Below are 25,248 nucleotides of genomic sequence, written 5' to 3' on the forward strand. Positions count from 1 at the left end.
CAATCCTGGTGTGGATGAGCAGATGATTTATTGCAAGTCATGTTTTGGGAAGTACCTCTCATGTCCCACTGACACCATAAGCAGGTCATTCATCACCTTGTGCTAGTTTTAAAGCATGACACTACTTGAAAATATGGATATTGTGTGTTCACAATCAACTGCCCATTTCTGCAGCTGGAGCATAGCATTTTTAAAAGCAAAAATTTGAAATAGCAAAGTGACTTGAGCCAAATGACCCTCATTAAAGTTGATTGCCCATCACATTTATGTGGACTGTTGCTGACCCTGACAGTGAGTTCAGTGTACTCAAATGGCCCCCACAGTCACCAGATCTCAATCCAATACAGCACCTTTGTGGTGGAACAGGAGGTTTACATTATGCATCCGACGAATCTGCAGATGCTATCTGTGATGCAAAATCTCTGAGGAATGTTTCCAACACCTTGTTGAATTTTTGCCACAAAGATTTAAGACTGTGCTGAAGTCAAAAGAGGGTCTAACTCAGTACTTGCAAGGTATATCTAAGAAATGGTCGGGTGAGTGTATAATCAAAGGCTATTTGTGGTGCTGTGATGTGGGCTTTTACTATTACTTTAAAAAAAGTGTTGCTCTTATTAATTTTATGCCTTTAGTGGTGGCATGCAGTCCATGAACTGAAATGAATTTGACACCTGACCAGTCATCCTGCCTTGTATGTACCTCAGAAATGCACGTGCTTAACTCTGGATGTATCCCTTAACTGAAACTAAAGAGCAGGTGAAATACAACTAAACAATATTAACACACTCTTTGTTCCACATTTTGTTTGTTGGGATGTGGACACCCTACCTACTATTAGTAAAAATAATTAAAAATCCAAATGATAAAAGGTATTAACAGATTTATTAATTATTAGTTACTATTAACATTGTGAAGAAAGTAGGCAATATACAACATTTATTCACAAAAAACATATTTACTTAATAAAACTGCCAACGACAGTATCATTTAAACTAATCTTTAGGAATATTCTGAGGTCCATGTACAGCCTATTTAAATGTATAACATTTGGCATGGCATTACAACACAGTACTCATCTAACTGCATGTCCTCGCTCACTTGCATGAGAACTCAACTGACTATAAAGTGCTAACAAACAGCCCACAAAAAGTGAGGCATTTACTCATACACACGCTTTATTCGTCTCTAACATGCACACCGTTCTCAGTTAGAGAACTGCACCTCTTTAGGTTTAGCGCTAGGTCCATTCAGTGCGTCTTCCTCTGAGCTGACTGCAGAGTTCACTTCCTTTGTAGACTTTTCCTTGGCCTCTGCTGTTACACCTTCATATTTTACCTCGCTACTTTGTGGGATCTCCCCGTCCCCTTCTCTGTCCATTCCCCCTTCTCTTAAGCTGCTGGTGCTGACTTCAATTATTACAATTTCATCTCCACTTTCCAGCTGAAAGATACTTTCCATTCCTCCTCCACCCTCGGTAACTGTGCCACTTCCAGTACTGCAACCTCGGCCCTCCTCTCCTATCATTCCTCCTTCACCTTCTATCAGGGCTATCATCTGCATGCCTTCCTCAGTTTCCTGTTCCAGCTTGGTCTCACCCCCCAGCTCAAACACCACCTCCTGCCCATCAAGGGGTACTAAGCCTTGGGTAGATGTGCACGAAAGCTGCAGGCTGTTGTCCTGCCCTTGGCTGAACGTAGCACTGGTTGAACCACTATCCTGTGTGTCAGTGTGGAAATGAAGGACATACGACTCCCCCTGGCTGCCATCCCCTCCCGATTGTCTCCCATCCTGCTTTTCTCCACTCCATTCTTGCAGGAGTGACATCATCCCTCCCTTATCTACCCCTTTTTCCTCTTCACCTGGCACATCTGTCTTGAACTGCAGCACGAGTGACTTTCCCTCTCCACTCATTCCTTCATCGATTGCCTCCCCAGATGAATTCCCTTCAAACTGCAGCACGTATGACTCCCCGGCCTCCCCGATATTCATCCCCTCCTTTGCCTGTTCTTCATTATCAAAACACAACACAAACTCTTTCCCTGACAAAGTTTCCCCTGTCCTCATTTGCTCCACAGTGGAATGAGGTTTCCTTTCTGCAGGGACAGGAGCAGAATCTGATGCTGCAGCTACTGTGGTGGCTGGTGTAACCATGGTAACAGTCGGCGAGGGTCCTGAGGTATCCGCTATGGGGGCTACAGTGGCAGGGGTCGACAGAGTCGGGGTAATGGTGTCAGATGTTGTGGGTAGAGAAGATGAGTTTGTGGTAGTATTAGCAGCAGTAATAGTCAGGGTGCCACTGGTCACATTAGAGTTTGTTACTGCAGCAGCTCCACCTGCAGTGTGACTGACTGGGGTTGGGGCCGATTTCAGAAGTGTAGCTTTTGGTTTGCGGCCCCGTCTGCCTCGTGCAGTCCGTGTGCTCTTCCCCAGTATCGGCTTCGTAAGTAGGGAGCTGGCTGAGAGGTTGTGTATTGGTGTGGCAACTGGAGTGTGTGCATTGTTACTGTTGTTAGTAATTATGATTTGTTGTTGCTGTGATACAGATGGAAACTGGGGTATCTGAGTCTGGTTTTGGTTAAGCACAGGCTGGAATGCTTGGATAGTCTGAAGCACAGGAAGGGACTGAGGCTCTGGAACTGGTGGAGGGTTGTTTGCTGTGGGGAGGAGAATCAGGCTGGACTGGCTGCCGTTGTTGGAGGGGCACTGCAAGAGGAGGAAGTTTTGAGGCTGGGACGGTTGCGGTGGTGGCGGAGGAGGTGGTGGCTGGACTGGCGTAGGCGATGACAGAGGAATGAGCTGCAGGCCGCTTGCTGTCTGTATCATGAAGTAGTTCTGGGAGGTGTTGGGGGGAATATTAAGTGCTGGTTGGGATACAATCAGACTGCCATTGTTTCCTGAGGCTTCCAGGGTGATGGGGTTCAGCAGGGTTGTGGTGGTGGTTACTCCTCCAACACTGGCTTTCACAGCCACGCCGTCTTTACCTCCACCACCTGGGCATGGCAGGGAAACGCCAGTGCCGTGGGTGCGGATATGCCTCTGCAAGTAGGAGTGCATGACAAACTCCTTCGAGCAGTACGGGCATTTGTAGTCCTTGCGTGAGGAGTGTGTGCGAAGGTGGAGTTGAAGGTTGGAGGAATGAGTAAAACTCTTACTGCAGTGGGTGCACTGAAAAGGTCTCTCGCCTGAATGCGTGCGTTCATGCTGCTCTCAGAGAAATGGTAACCAAAAAAAAAAGAAAAAGAAAAGAAGTTATGAAATCAGTTGATAAAACTGAACATTTTATAACACGACACTGCAGCTGCACTCACCTGTTTCAGATTTGACGTCTGGGAGAAGGACTTGGAGCAGATGGAGCACGTATGAGGCCGCAGACCAGAGTGCATCTGACTGTGTCTGCGCAGGCAGCTGGTATTCTTGAAGGACTTGCCGCACTCTTTACACACATATGGCCTCTCACCTGTGTGCTGCCGCAAGTGGTACTGGTAGTGGGAGCTCCACTTGAAAGTGAGTGGGCAGTGAGGGCACTGAAATGCCCGTACACCTGTATGCACCTAGGTAAGATATATGTTATAAAAAAAAAAAGGGGAGGGGGTGTTAATTTTTAGTGTCCTACCAAAAGAAGAATCTAGAACTGAGCTTGACGAAGAGTGGAAGTCATCACAGGGAACATCAAAATATGAGAACGCTTGTTACAACTGAAGCACTGAGTGACAGTGACTTTAGTCATGAGAGACCAATAACTTACACCATATTTTTTTTCCTTTTGCTGTTTGCATTTGTCTGATGTAGACTGCATTCAGCTCCAGAGGTAATTACATGAGAGCTAAAATACCTAATCAAGTGGAATGTAGAGTTTCACACACAGACCACAATCAAGAAACCTCACATCAAGAAAATTATTTTGGTAATTAAAACCTTATTTGATTTATTTGAGTGGAGCAGAAGAGTGAGCCTTACCCGCTGATGGATAGAGAGCAGTGATGATCTCTTGAAGCTCTTTCCACACTCCGTGCAGCGGTAGGGCCTTTCCCCAGTGTGATCCCTCATGTGGTATTTCAACCCTGATGAACCTTTGAAGGCTTTTCCACACTCTGAACAGCGGTATGGCCTTTCTGCGTGAACACGTGAGACACGAGTTTAAAAACAACAACAACAAAAAGTACAGCAAAAAAAAAGATTGAATATCAGCACAGTTTTCTGCCTCATCTGCTTTCTTTCTAAATATCTTTACCTCCAGCAGGAGTGCTCTTGCTAGATCCCGTCTTTTTGTGGGCTTTGGTTGGTTTTGCTGGCTGCTCCTCTTGTTCCTCTCCAACGGCTATGATGTCGACATGAATCTCCCTCTGGTCCTCCTGCTGCTTGTCAGCCTGGCTCGGAGAAGAGGGAAGGGGGAGAGACAAGGAAAGCGACGGAGGGCACACGATTTCGGCCTCTGCCTCAGCCAGGAGACGCTGCTCGGGAGTGTGGGAGTGTTGGTGCGTGAGGAGCGAGGAGAGAAGAGGGAAAGAGCGGTCGCAGGCAGAGCAGCTGAACTGGGAACGGGACTGTGATGAAAGAGAGTGCATCTGGAGGGAAAAAAAGAAGAAAAAAAAGAAAACGAAAACAGGAGGTAGTTCATTTGATAGTTTTTTTTTTTTTTTTATTAGAAAGCACTGATCTAAATAAATATTAGTACATTATAGAAAATGCAGAACCCAGAGAGCAATGCACACAGTTCACTCAGAAACTGCCTTGAACACAAGCTATGAAGACTTTCATAATGTTGTGATGCCACAACTCTTTAGTCCCACCTACACCAACGATCCAACTTTTTTCCTTTTTGGCACTGCCAGCTCTGACTCTAAAACATCTCAGCCACAAGAAAAGCAATAAATGACACTAAATTTCCTGTTGCTTACTGCAAGACCATGTAAGAGTCTTCGTGCACTCCAATGCGCTACTTTTATTTATGGTGGCAATGTTCCCTCAGCAGGAAAAGAAAACATTCTTGGAGGAAATCGGAACTTATGGAAACTCGAAGACCAGTTTCAGACCAATAAACAAGCACTGGGAGTGGGGTGCATTTTTTTCCCTATATCACCTACAGTGCCACTTAAAATTAGTTGGATTATTTCTTAGCATTCCCAAACACAAACGAGTGAAAAATTTGCTAAAAATTAATGTACTATTGGAAATGGTAACACAACTGCAGGAAAACATTGTGTTTTATGTAACATAGTGACTTCAGCATGACTGCATCACTGTACTGAGTTGGATTGTGGTTTTAAATGTGTGCGATTTGGACTTTTTTGTTACCGACAGTTGGAGGGCTCTTTTGGAAAGGCCTGTTAGATTTCATGTAGAGCTACAGACACGGCATGGGCATGATAAAACAATCCATAAAAGTCCCTTTCTTGATACATTACACACTTATACTAACTTGTTAACAAAAGGACCTTTAAGGTGGATAAATGTTAGTCTTGCTGTAAGTTTTGTAATCTGTACAAAAGTGTTAGTAGTAGAACAGTTGCAACAGTCATTCTCACCAGTGATACATGTCTATTGAGGCCTCCGCTCGTCTTAAAGGTCTTATTGCAGTAGCCACATGACAGCCCTGCCCATGTGGTTCTGGCCTCTGGCTGAACGGTCTCAGAGCTCTGAGTCACCTCAGTGAAGCTCTGTAACAGGTCAAACTGGGCCTGGGTGGTGCCGACATTCTGAGGACAAACCAAAGGAAGTAGTAATACATATCAAAAATATATGTCCTCAAACTGAACTCATTGGCTTTATAGGGACTTTTATTTGCTCCAATTCAAAGTATATTTTAATTAAGAGTACTTATACTTCTGCCCCACATTACATAAAAAAACAGAAGCTACACTATCTAACAGGGAAAACCTTTTGAATTCACGCCAGTTTATTTTGCATACCACTGGGTTCATGTTAACAATGTTTGTTTGGGTGTTGATCATTTGTGGCCTTCACACACCAACATCATGTTCAGACGACACATAAGCTGCAGCAGCAGTTGACAGGATGAGCCAATCGCAAAGTTTGTCGCAAAAACCTGTGTCAGCCTATGAGTTGACTGACAGCTGTTTCAAGTGCACAACCAACAATTCATGGTTATCACAGTTTTTCTGCCTAACGCCCTATTTCAAATCGGTTCTACCACTATTATGAATGTGTTTCTACTATTTGTAGGATCTAAAATTGGGCTTAATTGTCCAACTACAACTACTTATTTTAAAGCATTTAAGGAAATGTGTGATGTTGGCGGTTTTTGAGATAAATATTTTTATGCAATGTGCATTTATCCGTTTGAACCCATCACTTACTGCATTGCTGCCATCTGCTCCCTCTGACAATCCAAGGAGCACCTCTGTCGTGTGTCCACTTTCAGCCACTGTGGTAGTTTCCACCACCTCCTCAAAGTCAGCAAGCAGGTGTCCAGCTCCCACCAGCCCATCCCCAACTTCCATCCCAGATCCGACCCCTGCCCCTCCACCAACCCCATCTTCCTCTGGAGCCATGTGAATGGCCTGGTGCTCCTCTAGGTCTGTCCGTGTGCCAAAAGTGTGGCTGCAGCTGCCACAGCTGTACAAGAGCACACTGGCTCCGGTGTCTGTACTCAGGTGAACCTCTGTCCCAATGGCTCTAGATGTGCACACGTTCTCCCCAGAAGAAGTGAGGGTGAGCTGGGGGAGAAGGCCTGGATTCTGGCCAGAGGAGGTGGTTGACAGGAACACTTCTTCCATCCCCACCCCAACTCCATCAGTTCCTTCCTGGCTCACAAATCCCACCATGTCTGTCAACATTGATGATGTCACTTCCTCTCCCCCCACCACCACCTCCACTACCTCATTTCTCTTCCTTGCATCCTCGCCCCTCTTTCCCTCTTTCCCACCTGCGTTTAGGTTGGAGTGCGAGTTCTTGTGCAGGGCCAGGTTTGACGAATGAGTAAAGCTTCGTCCACACTCACCGCAGATGTAGGGCCTCTCGCCTGTATGTATCCTCATGTGCTGCCTCAGGTTGGTGGACTGCGTGAAGGATTTGTTACACACTGTGCAGGTGTAAGGTTTGAGACCGAGATGGACATTCTTGTGTCTCCGCAGACTACTCGAGTTCTTGAAGGCCTTTGGACAAGTGTCACACGGGTATGGGCATTCTCCTGTGTGTTGGCGCAGGTGATACTGGTAGTGAGAACTCCATTTAAAAGTAAGGGGGCAGTAGGGACACAAGAAGGTACGCACTCCAGTGTGGACACTCTGGTGGACCTGGGGAGAAACCGATATGGTTAAATAGCTCATTTGTAAACATTAAAAAAACAAATAAACTAAAAAAAACTTTTTTGGCGTCTCACCTGGAGAAGAGAAGAGCGTTTGAAGGCTTTGCCGCAGTCCTGACATTTATAAGGCTTCTCCCCTGAGTGTGACCTGCAAAATAAAGGTAACTATTCAGGAGGAAAACATGGTTAATCATATAACATCATTATTTGTGCAAAATACAATCAAACCCATATCTAAGTAATTTCTTTTGCTATGCATCGTATAGTATAACATCTTGTTTCATGTCAGAAATTTAGCTCTTTATTTTACATTGAAATTTGCCTTTTTGACACTTTCCATCAACCTGACTGTGGCCCGATTAAAGATGTGAAAAAGGAAGGCAGGGAGGTGCTGGTTAGATTGTATTTCTTCCTGCTGATATTCAGTCCTCTTCTCATTCATTCCCTAATCACTCATTGCTTCTGATTAATCTCCTGGTCAGTTCTAGTAAACTGGGTTTATTAAATATTGTTTACATGACATGCTATTCCTGTATTCCTGATCGCAGGAATTAAAATATTAATGGATCTGCGTTTTAGCTGTAGAAGCCAATTGATTCCAGAACGTCTTCTGCATTTAAAATGTACATCATCAAGTTAGATATGAGATGGCGAACATGAAAACACCATCAGGATTGAAACAAAGACGTAGCAGACAATTCTTGAATCCCCTGTTATAGAGTTAGTCCATTAGGTTTTTTGGACAGCGACATAATTTTGTATTTTTGCCTCTGTACACTTCCACAGTGGATTTTAACTCGTGATAAATTAAACAGATAAAATATTTGGAGTTGATTACAAGTGCTGAATTTGCACTTCGTAGCTTTTCACTGGATATCCTAATAGAATAGGTTCAAAGAGATGGCGATGGAAGCGAAGGAGGCCATCATTAGACCGAAACGAATAAAATAAATCAGATGGATGAAATAAACTTTGGGAGTGGCCAAATCAACAATTTTGTTCATTCTTCAAAAGAAGGAATGCATTGGCCAACTCAGTAACGCCAAAAAGCCTGAAAGAAATCCAAAGCCAGCTAAAGTTCATGATGACAGAATTTCCATGGTTACAAAAACAACTTCACAACATCCAACCAAGGAGGTGTGTCATTGTCAAAGTCCACAATCATGGGATGCCTTTATGAACAGAGCGTTCACAACAGGGTGCAAACCCCTCATTACACTCAGGAGGTCACATTAGATTAAAAAAAAAATCTAAATGAACCTTCACCATTCTGGAGAAAAAAAAACAACCCTAGATGACACTGAGAAGAAGAGAAAAAGCTGTGATCTGAGGTTTACCACATTATCTGTAAAACATGGTGGAGGAAATGTTATGGGATGAGCCGGTGTTCTGGGAATCCATCCTACCTGACAAACCATCCTACCCGTTGTTTTTGCGCATGCGCACAACACGAAACAGCTAAAATTTAGTGGCGAACCATCCTACCTTTGTGAATATGACCTACAAGCATACTTTAACAGCTAAAATTTAGTGGCAAATCGTCCTACCTTTGTTAATCTGAGCTAGAAGCATACTTTAACGGCTAAAATTAAGTGGCAAATCATTTTACCTTTGTTAATAAGAGCTAGAGACATACTCTTACAGGTAAAATGAAGTACCAAACCATGCTATCTTTGTGAATGTTACCTACAAACATACTTTGACTGGTAAAATGAAGTGACAAACCGTCCTGGCTTTATAATTATGAGCTACAAGCATACTCTGATGGGCAAAGTTAAGTGGCAAACCATCATACCCACTTAAATTTGTGCTGGAATTACTCTGTGACAGCAGAAATATGCATAAACTACTTACTGTAGGACGTTTTGCCAAAGTAGGATGGTTTGTCAGAACTGGGTCACTAGTGTTTATTGATAATATGACTGCTGATTGAAGAAAAAGGGTGATTTTTTTTTTTGCTTAGCAGACTCCACCTTTGGCAAACATATTTAATGAGGACACATTGAGATGTGCAGGTGAGGGAAGTTAAATGACTAAATTTGCTAGTGCAGAACCGTATTAGCCTTAAAAGACAAAACTGTAACAGTATCAAACGTAATGATATAACGGCCAAATACGGATATCGGCTGATATTAGCCTTGTTGACTCATACCAACATATATGCATTTACATTTGCCTTTTGTGGTTTTTTGGGATGACTAAATGTTCAAACATAGCATAAAGAGCAAGGAGATGCTGATCTTTTTATGAATCACAGTTCGTTGTTTTTTTTTTGTTTTTTGTTTTTTTTTTACCCCTCCTGGTACAAAGACTGGAATTATTAACAGAAGAAAAACTGGAAAACATCACTGGTATCTGCTAACAGCTAAAACAGTGGTTCTTAACCTTGTTGGAGGTACCGAACCCCACCAGTTTCATATGCACATTCACTGAACCCCTCTTTAGTGAAAAATAAAATATGATTTTTTTCAAATTCAAGACATAGATATGTTTTTTATTGGTGCACAAAATTAGCCGTGCATGTCACAGTGGAGGCTCTGCCGAACCCCTGAGACCGACTCACCGAACCCCTAGGGTTCGATCGAACCCAGGTTAAGAACCACTGAGCTAAAATGTTCAATTCAATTTTATTTATGTAGTGCCAAATCACAACAACAGATGCTTTAAGGTGCTTTATATTGTAAGGTAAAGGCTCTACAAAAACATAGAGAAAACCCCAACAATCAGATGACTCCCTATGAGATAGCACTTGGTGACAGTGGGAAGGAAAAACTCCCCTTTAACAGGAAGAAAGCTACAGCAAAACATTATTTTAAACATCAGAACTGGTCATGAACTTCCTAATATGTGAATCCTCAATATTAATATAATTTTAGTGTTGGTACCGTTGGTGGTAGAGCAGAGCAGAGGAGCCCTTGAAGGCCTTGGGACAGAGGTTGCAGCGGTAGGGCCTTTCATTGTTGTGGCTCCGCAGGTGGTGGGTCAGCCTGGATGACCACCTGAAGCTCTTGCCACAGTCCAGACACTGGAAGGGATGATCCGTCTGCTCTGGCTGCGGGACTGACCCGGACACTGACGATGACACCATGTCCAGAACCACTTCCTCGCCACCTTCTACTCCCCCTTTTTCTCCCTCCACCAGCTCCCCTCTCTCCCGGTCATCCTCGCCATCCTCTCCCGAACCAAGAAGAGACGGGAAAGGTGAGAGGGACGCGGTGGACTGAGCTGGTAAAAGCTCTGCTTGGACGACTAGGGCCACTGAGTTGGCCATTACCAGATCAACCTGGTGGCAGATGATGGTTTTCCTTAGAGGCAGAGGGGTGGGTGGGATCAGTTTGTGTGCGGCATCATGGTTTTTCTTTCATCTTTTCTTCTGTGCCTTCATAAATTCCTTCCCTGCTGGCCACTGTAGCACCAGCTGTCATCCCAAGCAGTGAAATGAGGGCACGTCTGAGATAAAAGGAGATGGAAATAAATACAGTATTACAACATTATAACAGTTGGTACCAAAGCTCCCTTTAAATTTCCCTCCCTCCCTCCCATCTCTGAAGCTGGTCCTCCCTCCCCGCTGTCTTTCCTCTGGCCGTCAGTCCGTGTGCGCTGTATCTCCACACTGGCGCACGGTTTCTGTCCTTCCCCGCAGTGCGGTGCTTGTTAGCACCACAAACCAGCAGCTACAGCAAAGTTACACACCGAGCTACTCTATAACTGTCCCAATGTCTTCCGACGAGCTCTTGCAATCCAGCAGTTAAAGCAGACACACACACAGATTCTTTGGCGAATTAACAAAAACAGTTAGTGGCCTGCTTTTAAAGCTAACCAAGCCTCCGGCTCAGTGCGGAACAGCTTCTTTTAACTGCTCGCCATGAATGTGCATGAATGCGGGCTGAGGCCGTACTTACCGCGGGTACTTAACTCATCTTAAAGCTATATTGTTGATCATATGAAAAGAAACTGGGTACTGCAGTGCTAATCCACACAACCTTAACAATAAACACAGCACAAACTAACAGCAGTTCTCCACCCAATGCCGCCTTTCAAGAACAGCGGCGGCGATTGGCTGATACGTACAATAGATGAGCTACTCCCATTGGCTGGGGGCTTGAACAGACAGGTTGACGTTCTTACCAGAAAACATTTAGAAAACCAAAATTTGGCGTAAGCTAGTTATTAGTAAAGGATCCATACTCCAAGATGCTCCACATTAATTTAAAAGCTTTTTTCACATTCGAGCTCAACATTCATCAGTTTTTGCCTCGACTCTTCTGCACAGACTGTTGGGTAATGTAGTTTCTGAGTGTGCACCCCCTCAAAAAACGTTCATCTGTCACACAGTTCATATTACAGGTGTGGTAGTAGGCCACGCATATTTAAAGACACACAAAAACCAGTGTGCACATTCTGAAGTTTTTATTTCACCAAGGCACATATTTCACATTGAGGCCAATTAGTGTGTGTAAGAGGCATTTTGATGTTACAACAATAATTTAAACGTGATGGTATAATAATAGCGAATACGAATAAAAACTGTATAAAAGTACAAAAGGACAGGAGACTTGCTCCACTGCAGCACAAAATAAATAGTTCCACCAAGTTACTTAAATAAATAGTCAATACTGTAACAAATACTAGAATAGGAATGAATAAAAATTATAGTGATAAAATTGGTCATCTACAGTATGTTGTAGAAAACGACATAATACACAAAAGCACTGTATACAACATTTACATTCTTGTACATTTATGTACACCTGTACAGAACATAGTGTCACAATACATAGTATTTTAAGGCTTTGGGTGTTTAACTAAAAACAAAAAACAAAAAAATCCCAAACTTTTCTACACCAAAGCACAGGTTCAAAATCAGCCATCCCACTCTTAGGAAGGGCCAATCCTGACAAGTTTGTGCAAAGAATCTAATCAGGATCATCAGTGCTTAGCAACAGGGCACATTCATATGACTTTACCACAATGTTAACTACGCCTCCTTGTGCAGAACACAAGGGAAGCAGGCACTGAAAACACAAATGTGACTGTGGTACGAAAAAAAAGGATTCGCTTTTCTTCAAATACCATCCTAACATGGAAGAAATAAAGTAAAATGAATTTGATAAGGAATTGATAAATGAATGTGTCATGTGGAATGTTTTACCATGGTTGGAGATGACATTATGAGCTTTTGAAACGTATACTTTAAGGGCCCTATAAATAAGCAATAGTGAAGGCCTAGGCTGCCCCAAATGCATGCTACATCTACTGGAAGAATTATCATCTGAAGAAAAATAAAAATGTAAAAGTAAATTAAGCTAATTTATACAAATGTCATTATCAGAGCTATCAGTTCAGGAAGTGCTACAGTGTTTGTTTTTTGTTTTTGTTTTTGTTTTTAGGATCAGTGAGACACAAGAGAAAGAGAAAGATTACAGAAATGTGGGCAAATGAGTTCACGTTAGTACAGAAATAAGATAAATAAATAAAAATTAAATAAATAACTAACATTCAATAAATAAATAAATACATAAATAACACGGTCATGAAAAAGGGCTTAAGGAGAAAGTTTGGAGTTTCTTGACATGATCATTGGAGTTAAACTGGAACTTGAGCTGGAATCGATGGTTGTAACTGGCTGCATTGTGGTGCATCCTCAATGGCTCTGATGGAAAGACACATTCCTCAACACACATGCTGACACACAGGTTGATATTTGGGCCTCTTTAGGGATGCTGTCAACTACAGTGCACACTGACATGGTCTTGTTTCCCTTTTGATGGGGACGGAAGTCCATGTATTCTCACTGGCTCTGCAGCCCTCTTTTACTTTCTGTATCATCATTGGACTGCAGTGACCTTGGGCTTAAGGCTGAGGAAGGCTCTGTACGCCCAGTCACAGAAGAGCTTGAAGTGTTGAAGGAGCTCATTGGTGGACTGCAGGACATCAAACTGATAGGGGAGGTGAGGGGGGAGGGAGGGGGTCGCCGGACTGAGCCTTGGTGCTTCAACTCTCAGCATCTGTGGAGGAGAAGACGGGCAAACATACGGATTAGAAAGCTCAATTACAGCGGTGGTGGCATGCGCTGAGAATCAAACAGACAAACTCAGCTCCTCACCTGACGGTGCAGCAGAGTGATGAGAGATTTCATCTCTCTGATCATCTCCACCAGCTTGGGCACTGCAGGGTGGTGGTGCTTCTTCGACACTCTGTTGAGCCACTCAAAGTGGTGCTCGTACAGCTTCAGGTCGGAATGAAGCTGTGAGAGCGTGGGCTTCAGCTGGAAACAACGCAAAAATACTTCAGAGACTTAGCATGGGAGTGTCGAAACAGGCCAGCTCCCCGCCCCCTCTCTCTCTCTTTCTCGCAACATGCACACACACAAATACATTATCAGAGCATTACCTCAAGATTGTTGAGGTCATGGGCTGATCTGTTGCTCATTTCTGGCAGAGACTTGAACCTGTGGGGCTCCACTTCTGAGTCAAATGCATGCTCCTTCTGAAAGAGAAAACAAGACACAGAGCAGCCCCTTAGCAATTTACATCAGCGCAATTTTACTCATCCTGAAACAAGTCACGGCAGCATGAGGAAAGTATTAGTCTAGCATCTTGATTGGGTGCCTGTTTTCTGCACTTAGAGACAGTAGCTCTCACTGAGGGGAGTGTGGTCGATCGGGTCAGTGTGAGTTCACCCACATTCAGCCTCCCCAAATGTCAACAATAAGAGCAAATGAGCTGAACCCACAGGATGTTTTCTGCTGGGAGTGTGGATAACAACATACGCAGTGACTAAGAAAGCTCCAAGTGGGACAGACAACACAGGCCTGCGGGGAAACTCCAGGGTCACAGCTATAAAAAGAAAGAATGACGCAGTGCCGCTGCCCAGCTCAAGTTGTGTTGTAAACTACGTCCAGACAGCAGGTGTAGTGCCCACTTTGACCAGCAGAGGGGGATAAACAACCTAATGCCAGGTTTATGGGATTCTGCTTTGGAAGGGCAGCTAAGCTCATCAGTAGTGCAATTTAGTATTAAAGACGTAGGCCTATTTTAGTAATGAATAGGGACAAATAGAGATGAGATGAAGTGGTATGCGTCATTTCTAATCAGCAGAGGAACATAACAACATTAGAATAATGATTGCTGAGAAATGTTTTGTATAAACAAGTTGAGTGCGCTTATTGCTTCCTTAACCTGTTGTTCTGTGCTTCCCTTGCATTACTTGTTGTTCGCTTCCACTTGTTTTTGTTGATGTTTTTGGAGATAAATGTCCTGTATTGTCTCTCCATCAGCCCTTTATAAGAGCTCACTTATGTCTGTGGTCCAATGTTTTGTCTCCGCTGCCGTTTTCTCCCCTGCTGTCCCTTACTTCCCCCGTCCCTCGCCTCTCCCTGTGTCTCATACCAGGTGCACAGGCACATGCAACATGACGTGCACATGTGCATGCATGCATGCACACACACACACACACACACACACACACACCACCGGCTTGTCATCTAGTTGTTTCTCTGATCTCTTCATCTCTTGTGGTTTTTGCCCCATCTTTCTCAGCCTTTAATTCTGCCTCTTATCCCAGTTTCTCTCGCTCTCTTCATCCCAGACCATGACCTCACCCGACAGAACCTAGCATCCAACCTTTTTCTTCCTGAATGCAAATACTGGAATGTGATAAATCTTTTTGATTTTTATCAAGTCACTTTGCTGTGGCGACCGAAAGCAAAACACTAAACACCGCACCTACACTACCACGGCTATTTACAGAGCCCTCAATGCACACACACACGGCCACAAAAATGCATACAGACAAACGCATGCGCACACGTATACACATTCGTATGTATGCAAGCGTGCACAGACTCATACACAGGCACACTGGAAAACCTGGGCCCATATAGAACTATGTTTATACACATACGCACATTTCTCCCTCTTTAAAGCATCAGTTTCATTGCTCTTTTGCAGGGACTTTCCATGGATTCCCATTCTATTTATCTTTCCTAACTTTGTCCTCTTTTTAGTGGAATTCCACACAAAAAAGGGGGGGGATTAAAAATAAATCCCCAGTGTTAGTGAACACTGTCTAACACTGTTTCGGATGCCCTTTGATAATCCTGGTGTGCTCACATCTGGATTTCAGATTGTGATGCTACTACACAATGGCTATAACATTATTTCAAAGCACAAACACAAACACACACACAAACACTTTCTTAACACTACTGGATAAGACTAGAGAGAGTATGTGGCTATTTCTAATTTTATCTCCTGAACAAAAGAGTTTAAAGATTTGCATAATGCAAAAATAGAATCAATATCAGCCTTGTGTAACCAAAGATCCAGAGATATGATGCCGTTTTCTTTTCACCTGTTAAAACACAGTGTTGATACACAATCACCTGTCGGATCCAAATCTTGTCTAAGTTCTCAAATCTGATTTCCCTACTCACTCGACTGTCATCGCAATAGGATTTCGGGCCAGACTTGTCGCATTTAATTGGGGAGAGAAGCTCAACACTTCACCAACCGCCGACCATAAACATGTTTCTGTGTAAACAAGCATGCAATACACGCTGCTGTCATTTCACAGACGGCGTGCTTGGCTGTTTTTGTAGCTGGATGGAAGTAGATTTAATTTCACTGCACCTCCACTGGCACCTTCTTTGCCACCAAGTCTTAATGCAACCGCCACCAGGGGAGGTGACCAGGCACACCGGCATGCTGCTGAGTCAGACCGCCTCTCCCGTGTGGATTAAAAGTGAGATCACTGAGTCAAATCCCTCCCGAGACGTTTGTTGCCCCCGTGTAAGCATGCAGATGGACTCGTGAAAGCAGCTTAAGGTGGACTAAAGCCCCGAGCAAACCTGGTATGCGTTTGCACAATAGTGCGTGATGCAAAGTCGGTGCGGTTTAATGTGTGAGGTTACCTAAACCGAAAGCTAACATTAGCACCCAAATCCAATTAGTAAAAGATCAGTCTGTGGTGTAATGACCAGCATCGTCTTCCAATTCAATTAGCACGGGGTGGTCAGGGCCTCGCAGCCTCTACTCCCCCTGTCAGAGGCTGATTGGTAAACCTAATGGTCTTGACGACAGCTTCATCACTTACCAGCAGTTCTGTGGTGAGTTTCATTAGATTTTTGGTCTGATTGGACAGTTTATCCAAGTCACTGGGTCGCCGCTGTGGCACCGGAGAGGCAGACGTGAACACGGGCAGCTGAGCCAATAGCAGCGAGAAGAGGAGAGATGAGGAGGAGTCGAGCAGCACTGCAGGGGTAGAACAAAACGGAAGCAATTAGTGGAGAGGCGCTGTCATCTCGCCATAATGATAATGGCCTCGGGGCACGGCTGTCAGCTTTAGGGGAAGATATTGCACCATGATATAAACAATAGCTCCAGACTTGGCAAGAAGAATCCTGAAGAGCTTCAGAGTCATGTTTTCACAGGCTGAATGCAAATCATTAAAACATTAAAAGCCAGGCTTTGACACAGAATAGCTCCATTTCATCTTTACCATAAGCAAGGCAATGAATGCCGCTGATTGTCACACCTGCAACTCGATAGGTACGTGAGCCGGTGGTATAAATTATATAGACCAAGTCAAGCCAAGTCAACTCTCCTAACAGTAAGCTCATTCATTCTTGTCCTTTCAAGTTCAAGTACAAGGTAGACTAAGTATTAAAAGGGAACCACAGTGGTGTTGAGATGATGAATGCTTGATAATTACAGGTGAACCACAAGAATCGCAGCCAAAATAACACTGCAGAAGCATCTGAGCTCTCCGTCCCAGAGAACTTTAACAGAATTAAGTTGCCCAAATCTTCAGTCGAGCAATAAAGAAGCAGTTGCTTAGATTTTCAGATCTCTAAATAATTTAACCTGTGCACAGTGGGGGGGAAAGCAACTTTTTAACAACAACAACAACAAAAAAAAACGAACAATTTTTTTTTAGAACAAAGCTGATTAAAAATGAGACACATTAAACATTTATAAGATTTTTTTTTTTAACCCACAGTCATATAATCACTTACATTTCATATTGGTTCGGATCCAAGAGATAGGCAAACCAGCAGAAAAACGGAGGCAAATAAATAAATAAATAGAAAATTAATAAATAAATTGAACTCCGGAAACTGTCACGTGCTCCAGTTTCTTCTTTCTCACTCTTCTGTCAGAGTGAGGAGGAAAGTTGTCAGGACACACTGAATGAGAGAGCGCAGAGTGATGAGTGAGAGCACTCAGACGGCAAAGTCAGAAAGTTAAAGGTAAAAAAAAAAAGCGAATATCGTCAAACTTTCTGTTTTCAGTAAAGTTTGAGAGGAGCCCCTGCAGTCTTTATAGAGTGCTGAAGGCAGAGAAGCACTTTGGCAGTTTGGAGAGAGACAGAGAGAGAGGCTACAGAAATGCAGAGAGAGGGATGCGAGTGTGGTAAGTCCAATTTTTGCGCGCAGTGAAGTGTTTAGGCTTGTTTAAAACTTCCTTTATAAAGACGTCGGGCCTATGACACATCGGCAGTGACTCACTTCATTCATAAAAACACACACACGCAGACACACGCTCTCTCTCCCTCTCCCTCCTCTCTCGCTCTCTCTCTCGCCCTCTCTCTCTCTCTTTCCTCCTCCCCTCCCTTCTGCCCTGTCTCCCTTTGCGAAACTTTAAAAAAATGTTCCGTTGTTTTTTTTCCTTTCCTCTATCACTTTCTCTCTATCCTATCCTATCCTATCCTGTCCTGTCCCTATCTCCGGCACTTCCTCCGTCGCATCTCGCTACCTGCCCCAATCAGTCGCATCTACCTCTTTCTATCTTTCCATCGCCAAATCTCTTCCCTCCTAACTCTCTATCACTGCAGATGTTTTAAAAAGCCCATTGTTTTCATGTGTATCAGTATATCTTATGTAACCATGTATCTTTTCAAGCCTCTACACTCTAGTTTTACCTGTCCTATCTTTTTCTTGCGTGCTGGTGTGTTTTTGTGTTTTTTTTTTCCTGTTATACTTCAGGGTGAAATGTCACAGAAATTGTGCTCCTGCTTGTGGTTTAGGCTACACATGTCACATTCCCAGTACAGTATTATGGCTAATACCTTTTAGCAAACACCTTTTTATCCTGTATTTCTTTTCCTCCTTTTTTTTTTTTTTTTTACCCCTTGCTATTTTTTTCAGAGCCCCTCTTGAGACAGCAGCCTGTTATTTCCACTGCCCCCCCACCCCCCTCTCTTTTTTTCACTTCTTCTCTCCCTCTCCAGGGTGAAGGAAAGAGTGAGAGACTACGGATAGGAGCATGAGAGGTGCTGTCCAGACCAGAAGGGGCCTCTCAAAGTGTTGCATAGAAACGGTGAGCGGACACACGCCACAGGAGTGTCGAGGCGGTGGTGGGTTATTTGTGTTTGGGTCAACATCGTATAGAGACAGATGCACGTGGATGTGTCACAGAAAGGAGGATTCAGCTCTAATAAACCAAAACAGTCTTTTTCTGGCACCAAAACGCACATGCTGATGCATGCAGAAACATCACAGACTCACTACTCCAACTTGTTTGTGTCTCTCTTTCGTACAAACACACACACACACACACACACACACATACATACAGAGCGGGGCAGCCTGGAAACACTCAGTCAGGTGCAGTAAAGCGTGGCCCACTGTTGCAAAAGGGCAAAAATGAGTTTCCAGTCATCACATTTGGGACAGCTAATGCATCATACTGTACACACACTGTAAAGTAAATCACAAGGGAATCTCACTCAGACATACACAAAGGGAGGAAAAAAGGGAGAGCGCGAGAGAAGGAAGGAGAGACGGGAGAGAGAGCGGGGAAAAGGAAGAAAGCGTTTTTGAGTCTGGGTGTGAGATTAGGAGACCCTCATTCACAGACATACACTCATGGTGTGGTTAGAAAATAATTAGTGGTGGGCTTTGTATGCGCTCACTTGCACACTCATGCACATATACACACAGAGTTGCCAGTCCGGCGGTGGGCCTACACAGACAAACAAACACCCTCCAAATGATGAGGGCCCGGTGGCAACGAGTGGGTGGCGGAGTTGTTGTGGTGAAAAAGGGTCATGCTCTGTTTTCTCGGGTCAACAGTAGAAAAAAAAAGCAGGGAAAGGAGGAGAGCAGGGGGGAAGGAGCAGAAGAAATAGATGAGTGCGGTTGGACGTAGGGAGATATTGACACACTCGCTCTTTTTAATTTCCCACATCAAAGGGACGTTTGAAGACACAGCTGGGGAGAGAAGAAAAGAAAGAGTGAAGTTAGTCACTCTCCCTCATTCCCTCTCCGGGCTGCCTCTTATGATGGGGGTCTCCTGGGTGGTTCTGAAGCATTGTTAGGCCATCCGCCAGCACTGATCACTCACATACTATGACACAGGGAGTGCGTCTGTGTGCGTCTGTGCACGTGGGAGTGTGCACACGTGCATCGATGTCAGTGTGCAAAGTTTAAAAAAAAGAGAGAAAAAGCTCTGTATCTTTGTTTAGACGTTCGCTTTTCGTGTGTGAGAGCGAGCACAGAGCGGCGCATGTTGGAAAAGGGGGAATCCAGGGTTTGTGTAAATGGGTGTGCATACAGTATATGTGTGTAATTATGGGTATGCGGTGGTACAAGTGCGGTGTCTGTATAACGTGCATGAGCGTTTGCGTGCGCGTCTGTGCGTGAGAGTGTGTTTGTGTGTGGCCTTCATATGCTACCCATTACATCACCAATCTGTGTAAACCACCACAGGAGGAGAAACAGAGTGAGACACTCAGACTACGACCTCAAAGACATCAGAGAGGAAGGGGAACCTGTGACAGAGCCTGCCAGCCTGCCTCGCTGCCAGACAAACTTTACTCACACAAGCTTCTCTCACTTCGCCCGTACTTTACACTGGGTTTGCTGTGCGCCATGGCATGTACTCGCACTTCTATGCTTTCCTCGAATCACTCGAATGCCTCACTCACTTCTCTCACATTTTGCGTCGTTGTTAATCCACACAGCTGCTCAAATCATTAGTCATTTAAAAAAGAAAAAAAAAACTATCAAATTCAGGAGTGTGTGTATTTTTGTAACGTCCTGCAATAAACTGACAAGGAAGAGCTTGAAGAGTAGATCTTGTAATGTGGGATTTTTTTGTTCAATGTTTACTTTAGTGTGCTTTGTGGTTGTACTTTGATTATGAGAACAAATACCAAATCAGCCCATTCTGTTAATGTTGGTTTTCCCATAAATGTTTATTGCCGTGGGTCAATATCCAGGTCCAGGTGGATGAAAAAGTAGTCTTTGTGGATTTTAGGGTTACGTCTCATGTTCTGCTTGCCTCAGTGTCATAAGTAAACAGTGAAGACGCTGGCCGTGACGCAACTCTGCTTCGATGGTAAAAGGGATTATGGGAGAAGAAGTAGTAATAAATTCACCATTTTTATGTTGCGCCCTCATTTCCTCTTGGGAATTCCAACAGGGCCTGAAAAAACAAACCCGGAGATTACGTTCAAAGGGGAAACCAAATGTCCGACCCATTACTGTTAATATTTACCCTCCTATAACAGTACGCTTTCAAGTTTCCCTGTGACCTCCTCAACCTCCTGTCTTCTTCCTCTTTCCTCCGCCATTCTGTCCTTCATTCATTTTCTCCAGCTCGCTCCCAGTTGGGGGACTCCAGCGGGTTATCCTATCCTACCTACCACTATCACTGCTCCATCCCGCTTCTTTCCTCCGCTTAACCCCTCTTACTGTACCTCAACCTACGTCAGAGAGCGAGTGAGTGTGCTAATAGTTCTGGGGGGAAAGGAGAAATAGTGACACACAGAAAGGGGGCTGCAGTCATTGGGCTATAAAGTGACGTCTCTGACTTTCTTTGTCCATGTCAAAGATCAGCTTTAATGTGCTCCTGCGCTTTTTTAAAAAACAGCTATCAGACAGAAGGGGCTTCTTTCAAGTCCCCACATCTCTGTGCCACTGGCAAGCTCTTATTTGAGAAAACTCCCTGCAGACGCGATTTACAAATTACACGTGTCAATTGCTCTCTTCCTTTTCCATTCGAGCAGCCCACTCAAGACAGATATGGCTGTTGTGCATCTGCTGCTTTGCCTTTTTTATTCGCCCATTAAAGGAGCATATTAACCAGCATCATTATGGCAGGTTTCCTCCGCTGGCTTAGTTCACAGAGCCGTGCAAAAGGGCAGGATGCAGTGATGAAAGGGAGAGCATGAAGCAGACGTCTCTCCCTGGCAGAAAGTTGGGGAGCCAGAACGTTTAAATCAACTCTCTATTAAGCACACTTTTACAAGGGTCATTTTGTTTGGAAACCAAACTCTATGGTATGTGACAAAACACAGTGTATGTGTGTGTGTGTGCGTGTATGTGTAACGGGCAGACTCAACCGAAACCCTCTCCCTCGCTGACTCTGTGTTGCTCACCTGCTCACGTTCACCACCTCCCCAGCTCACTCTCACTGCTTCCAAGCATTTATGCGTCTGCCAGTGAGGAAATCGCGAGCTGAAGGAACAGGTCACAGAAGGAGTACGAGAAGGAGAAGACGAGGGGCGGGAGGGGTGGTGGGGTGTACAGCAGGAAGTAAGCAACCCACGCACAAGGAACTTTTTACTGTGCAAACACTCTTTCCATCTACCCTGCTTGCTTCCTTCATCTCAGACTGGTGTTAATACACTGGAGAGCCCAGGCCTGTCTCAGAGCTCCCGCTTTCTCCTCCGGTTCTCCCTCCCGCTCCTCTCACTCTCATTCTCAGTCGCCTTAAACATTCTTTCCTCTCCTGTCATGGTGTGTCCTGTCTGCGTCCCGCTCCCTCCTCATCTCTTCCTCCCCTCAAAGTGCTTCCCCTCAGCTCCCCCTCGCTTTCTCTTTCACTCACTCGCTACCTTCCCCTTCACCTCTGATCTCCCTGTTTTCTATGACAGTGCAGAGAAAGATCCGTGAAATAGTGCTCGAGCAAATTTTTATTCACCAGGCCGACATATCACTCCACCACTGACTCCATGCAGAGGTTTGTTTGGTTTTTTTTTTTCAAGTAAAGGAATAAAAAGAGGGGAGTGAAAGTGAAGCTCCTATTTTTGGTGCATTCCTTGGTGCTTGCAGAGTAGTTACCCCAGAGACCTTACTTGTGCATTCGCTGTGCTGTCTCTTTGTCAGGATTGCACCACTTCTGTGGTGAGTTACTACATCTATGTGAGATGTGTACTCAATCAAAGCTGACCACTACTTACCGGCGCGCCGTGCGTCTGCGTCAGTCACACATTCAGCCTGTCGTCGTGTTATTCTACGGAAGCTGAGAGCTGCTGACAAACACACAGGGGAAACTGGGAAGGGTGTAAGTGAATGTGCGGTGGTGGGGGAGCGGGGGGCAGCAGAGGTTGCTGAGACGATGGGGAAAGAGTGAGGGGCGCAAGCAGACAAAAGCAAGAGGACTTGCGTGACGTCACAGTTTACCCTAGAGAGCAACTTTGTCAATGTGACATGACCTTAGTCACACTGGGGGAGGCGGGAGGATGCCCTTTTGCAGACAGATGGACAACTACATACACATTGACACATATGCTTACGTCTGTTCACACCAGCATTTAAAACTATTTATAGGCCACTATCCCCTTTAACCTGACAAGGTCCGGCTGTTTCTCTGAATGCTGACGCATTTCAGGTCCCTTCATCACTTGCCATTCATTAAATTAACGCTCATTACACACTGACAATCGTAAATCAACCTCCCACAACAATGATAGCAGATAACACAACTTATAAGAGAGCACATGGGCAGCTCGTTCTCCTGAACACTTCCTGTGCGTCAGCCATAGAGAGTGTGTAAATTTCATCATAACTGCGAGCAAACACAGGAAAGGAAATTTCATATCCGCATGTTGTCAATGTTTATGTTTTGAAGCAGAGTACGTAAAGGGATTGGGAGCCGAGCACAACTGGTTTAGAGAGTATATTTGAAAATGTCTGGAAATCAAGAAAGACTTCTCTCCACATTCAGTAGGCTGCGCTTTGACCGCACAGGGAGGGGAGGTGGACCTCAAGTTCACTGAAATGTCAACTTTGGTTTGAAGTGACTTTGACTAAAAGCAGTGCAAACACAGCACAGAAGATACACTGTCGTCCGTCTTAGATTCAAATTTCAGCGGTTGTTGTGTTGCTGTTTGTTTTTCTTTTCTTTTCTCTTTTTTTGTGTATTCTCCAAGGAACAAAAACATTTACTGTAAATGTTTATTTAAAATGTGAACTGTCTATCCCTCATACTTCTTGGACATGCTATCTTATCTCTGGAATAGTGAGAGTAAGATATGGAAGTAATGTGTTTGCGTGCATTCTTCTTAACCACCGTTATCATTATCTCCAGCTGACAAGTTTGACGGCCATCTTTTCCTTGCACATCTGCACATCCCTGTCACAGCCCCCGGTGTCTCTCGAGTTTTATTTTCTTGACCTTTGTTCATCGTGGGAATGCAAAATAAAATAAATAAATAAAAAGCTCAGTTTAGGATGCAGTTTGAGAACAGCTTGTATCATTGAGGTCTATGACTAAGAGGAACAACATGAAAGTTATTCTAATCTCTCTATAATTGTTCAGAATGTTTATGTGCACTTTGACCCCCCTGCTGTTTCCAATTACCCATAAACTGCTCTTTCGGGAGACATTTAAATGCCTTGCATATCTCCTTTTTTCAATAACATTTTCTGAGTCAAGGACTTAGAAATGAAAGCTATCCAGAATTTTCTATTTTTGGCACAGAGTTCACACACATTGACAGCAGCCCCCCTCCACCACCACTACCCGCCGCTTCATTCTTTTTATGTCACCTCCTCCTTTTTCTCCCCGGCTCCTCATCCTCTTTCTGTTCATCAATCACACTGTCCGTCCTCATCAAAAGCAAACCCCTGGATGTATGAATGATGTTAGCTTGCATCAGCGCCTGCCTTGCATTGCAGACACCCTTGCGACTGGCTGGACCTCCAGCAATGCCAGGAAGTATGCTAAGAATGCAAGGAATGGCCCAGTGAACGATAAGTAGGAAATTCCCTGCAGTAGACTGGACTAAATGCCCAAAAGCAACCGGGGGCAAGGACATTCATCTGGGATAATAAATGACGATAAAGAGTGGGATTGGAGAAGACGGAAGAAGGAAATCTAGACTGACGTAGGTCTAGGCTTTGACTCTAAAACTGTGAACAAAGGCAGTGGCTTTATTAGGAGGCCGAGAGAGAGGATGAAGAAAAGGATGGGGCCATGACACACATAAAGAGACAAGAAAGGGACAGGAGGGGTTGGGATGACTGGATCGAGATTGGTGGGACACTAATAGGGAAAAGAGCAAATTAACAGAGGAAGAGGTGGATTTGAAAAAACAAAGTGATACCATGGAAAAGAATGACTGAATAAAGATAACAACTACAAAGACGTAAATCAATCTATCGTTCATTGAAAGGGTGCTGAACGAGATCGACAGCTGGCTGTGGGGCAGGAAGAGGGCGTTCAGATAGAGGCATGTCACAGGAAAGATAAAGCTCTTTAATCAGCCCTGATTGGGTGACTGTGACTGGGAAGAGGACACACACCTCACAGACAGTTTTCTTGCTGGTGAACCCTTCGGTTTGACTGACACCGCCTCTGTATGACTCACTCACCTGACTTTTTCTTGCCATCTCCCACGCAGTGGCATGTGCAGAGGCTTTCAAACACGGTTTAAACAGCGAGCGCAACATTGCCAAACCCTGATCCAGATTAGCCTCCCGTCTGTAGTGACCTACTAAATGCGACTTTACATCAGCTTCTTCTAACGAGCCTACACCCCTTTTGTCTGGCTGCTGTTTTTCAGAACAGCCAGGTGGTAATTGTTTTGAGTTGCCAAATTGCGACTGGAGGGATTAGATTACCTACCACCGGGGTACTACCCCCCTCCTTGTTTCCCCGTTTTCCCCGGATTACATCAGAACAGAAGCACCTTCATTTGTGAGTAAGCACATACCTCACAGATGCATGGGAGGCCAAAAACATGTCAGA

General features: G+C 44.3%; 2 protein-coding genes across 2 annotated transcripts; both read right to left on the bottom strand.

Moving 5' to 3' along the window:
- Positions 1 to 865: 865 nt before the first annotated feature.
- On the bottom strand, positions 866 to 11,309 carry znf628 (zinc finger protein 628). Its single transcript, XM_006802921.3, has 9 exons — positions 11,170 to 11,309; positions 10,153 to 10,717; positions 7,343 to 7,415; positions 6,318 to 7,256; positions 5,526 to 5,696; positions 4,232 to 4,565; positions 3,958 to 4,112; positions 3,309 to 3,551; positions 866 to 3,201 (listed from the first exon to the last, which is right to left on the bottom strand). Exons 2-9 carry the CDS (start codon positions 10,536 to 10,538, stop codon positions 1,204 to 1,206), a joined length of 4,299 nt encoding a protein of 1,432 aa, XP_006802984.1. The 5' UTR covers positions 10,539 to 10,717; positions 11,170 to 11,309; the 3' UTR covers positions 866 to 1,203.
- Positions 11,310 to 11,909: 600 nt separating this feature from the next.
- Positions 11,910 to 16,503, bottom strand: il11a (interleukin 11a). Its single transcript, XM_035913005.2, has 4 exons — positions 16,364 to 16,503; positions 13,661 to 13,756; positions 13,374 to 13,535; positions 11,910 to 13,275 (listed from the first exon to the last, which is right to left on the bottom strand). The coding sequence occupies exons 1-4, from the start codon at positions 16,385 to 16,387 to the stop codon at positions 13,096 to 13,098; spliced, it is 462 nt and encodes a 153-aa protein (XP_035768898.2). The 5' UTR covers positions 16,388 to 16,503; the 3' UTR covers positions 11,910 to 13,095.
- Positions 16,504 to 25,248: the final 8,745 nt, after the last annotated feature.

The sequence above is a fragment of the Neolamprologus brichardi genome, chromosome 11 (assembly GCF_056152115.1).
Source record: "Neolamprologus brichardi isolate AB-2024 chromosome 11, ASM5615211v1, whole genome shotgun sequence".
Classification (NCBI taxonomy): Eukaryota; Metazoa; Chordata; class Actinopteri; order Cichliformes; family Cichlidae; genus Neolamprologus; species Neolamprologus brichardi.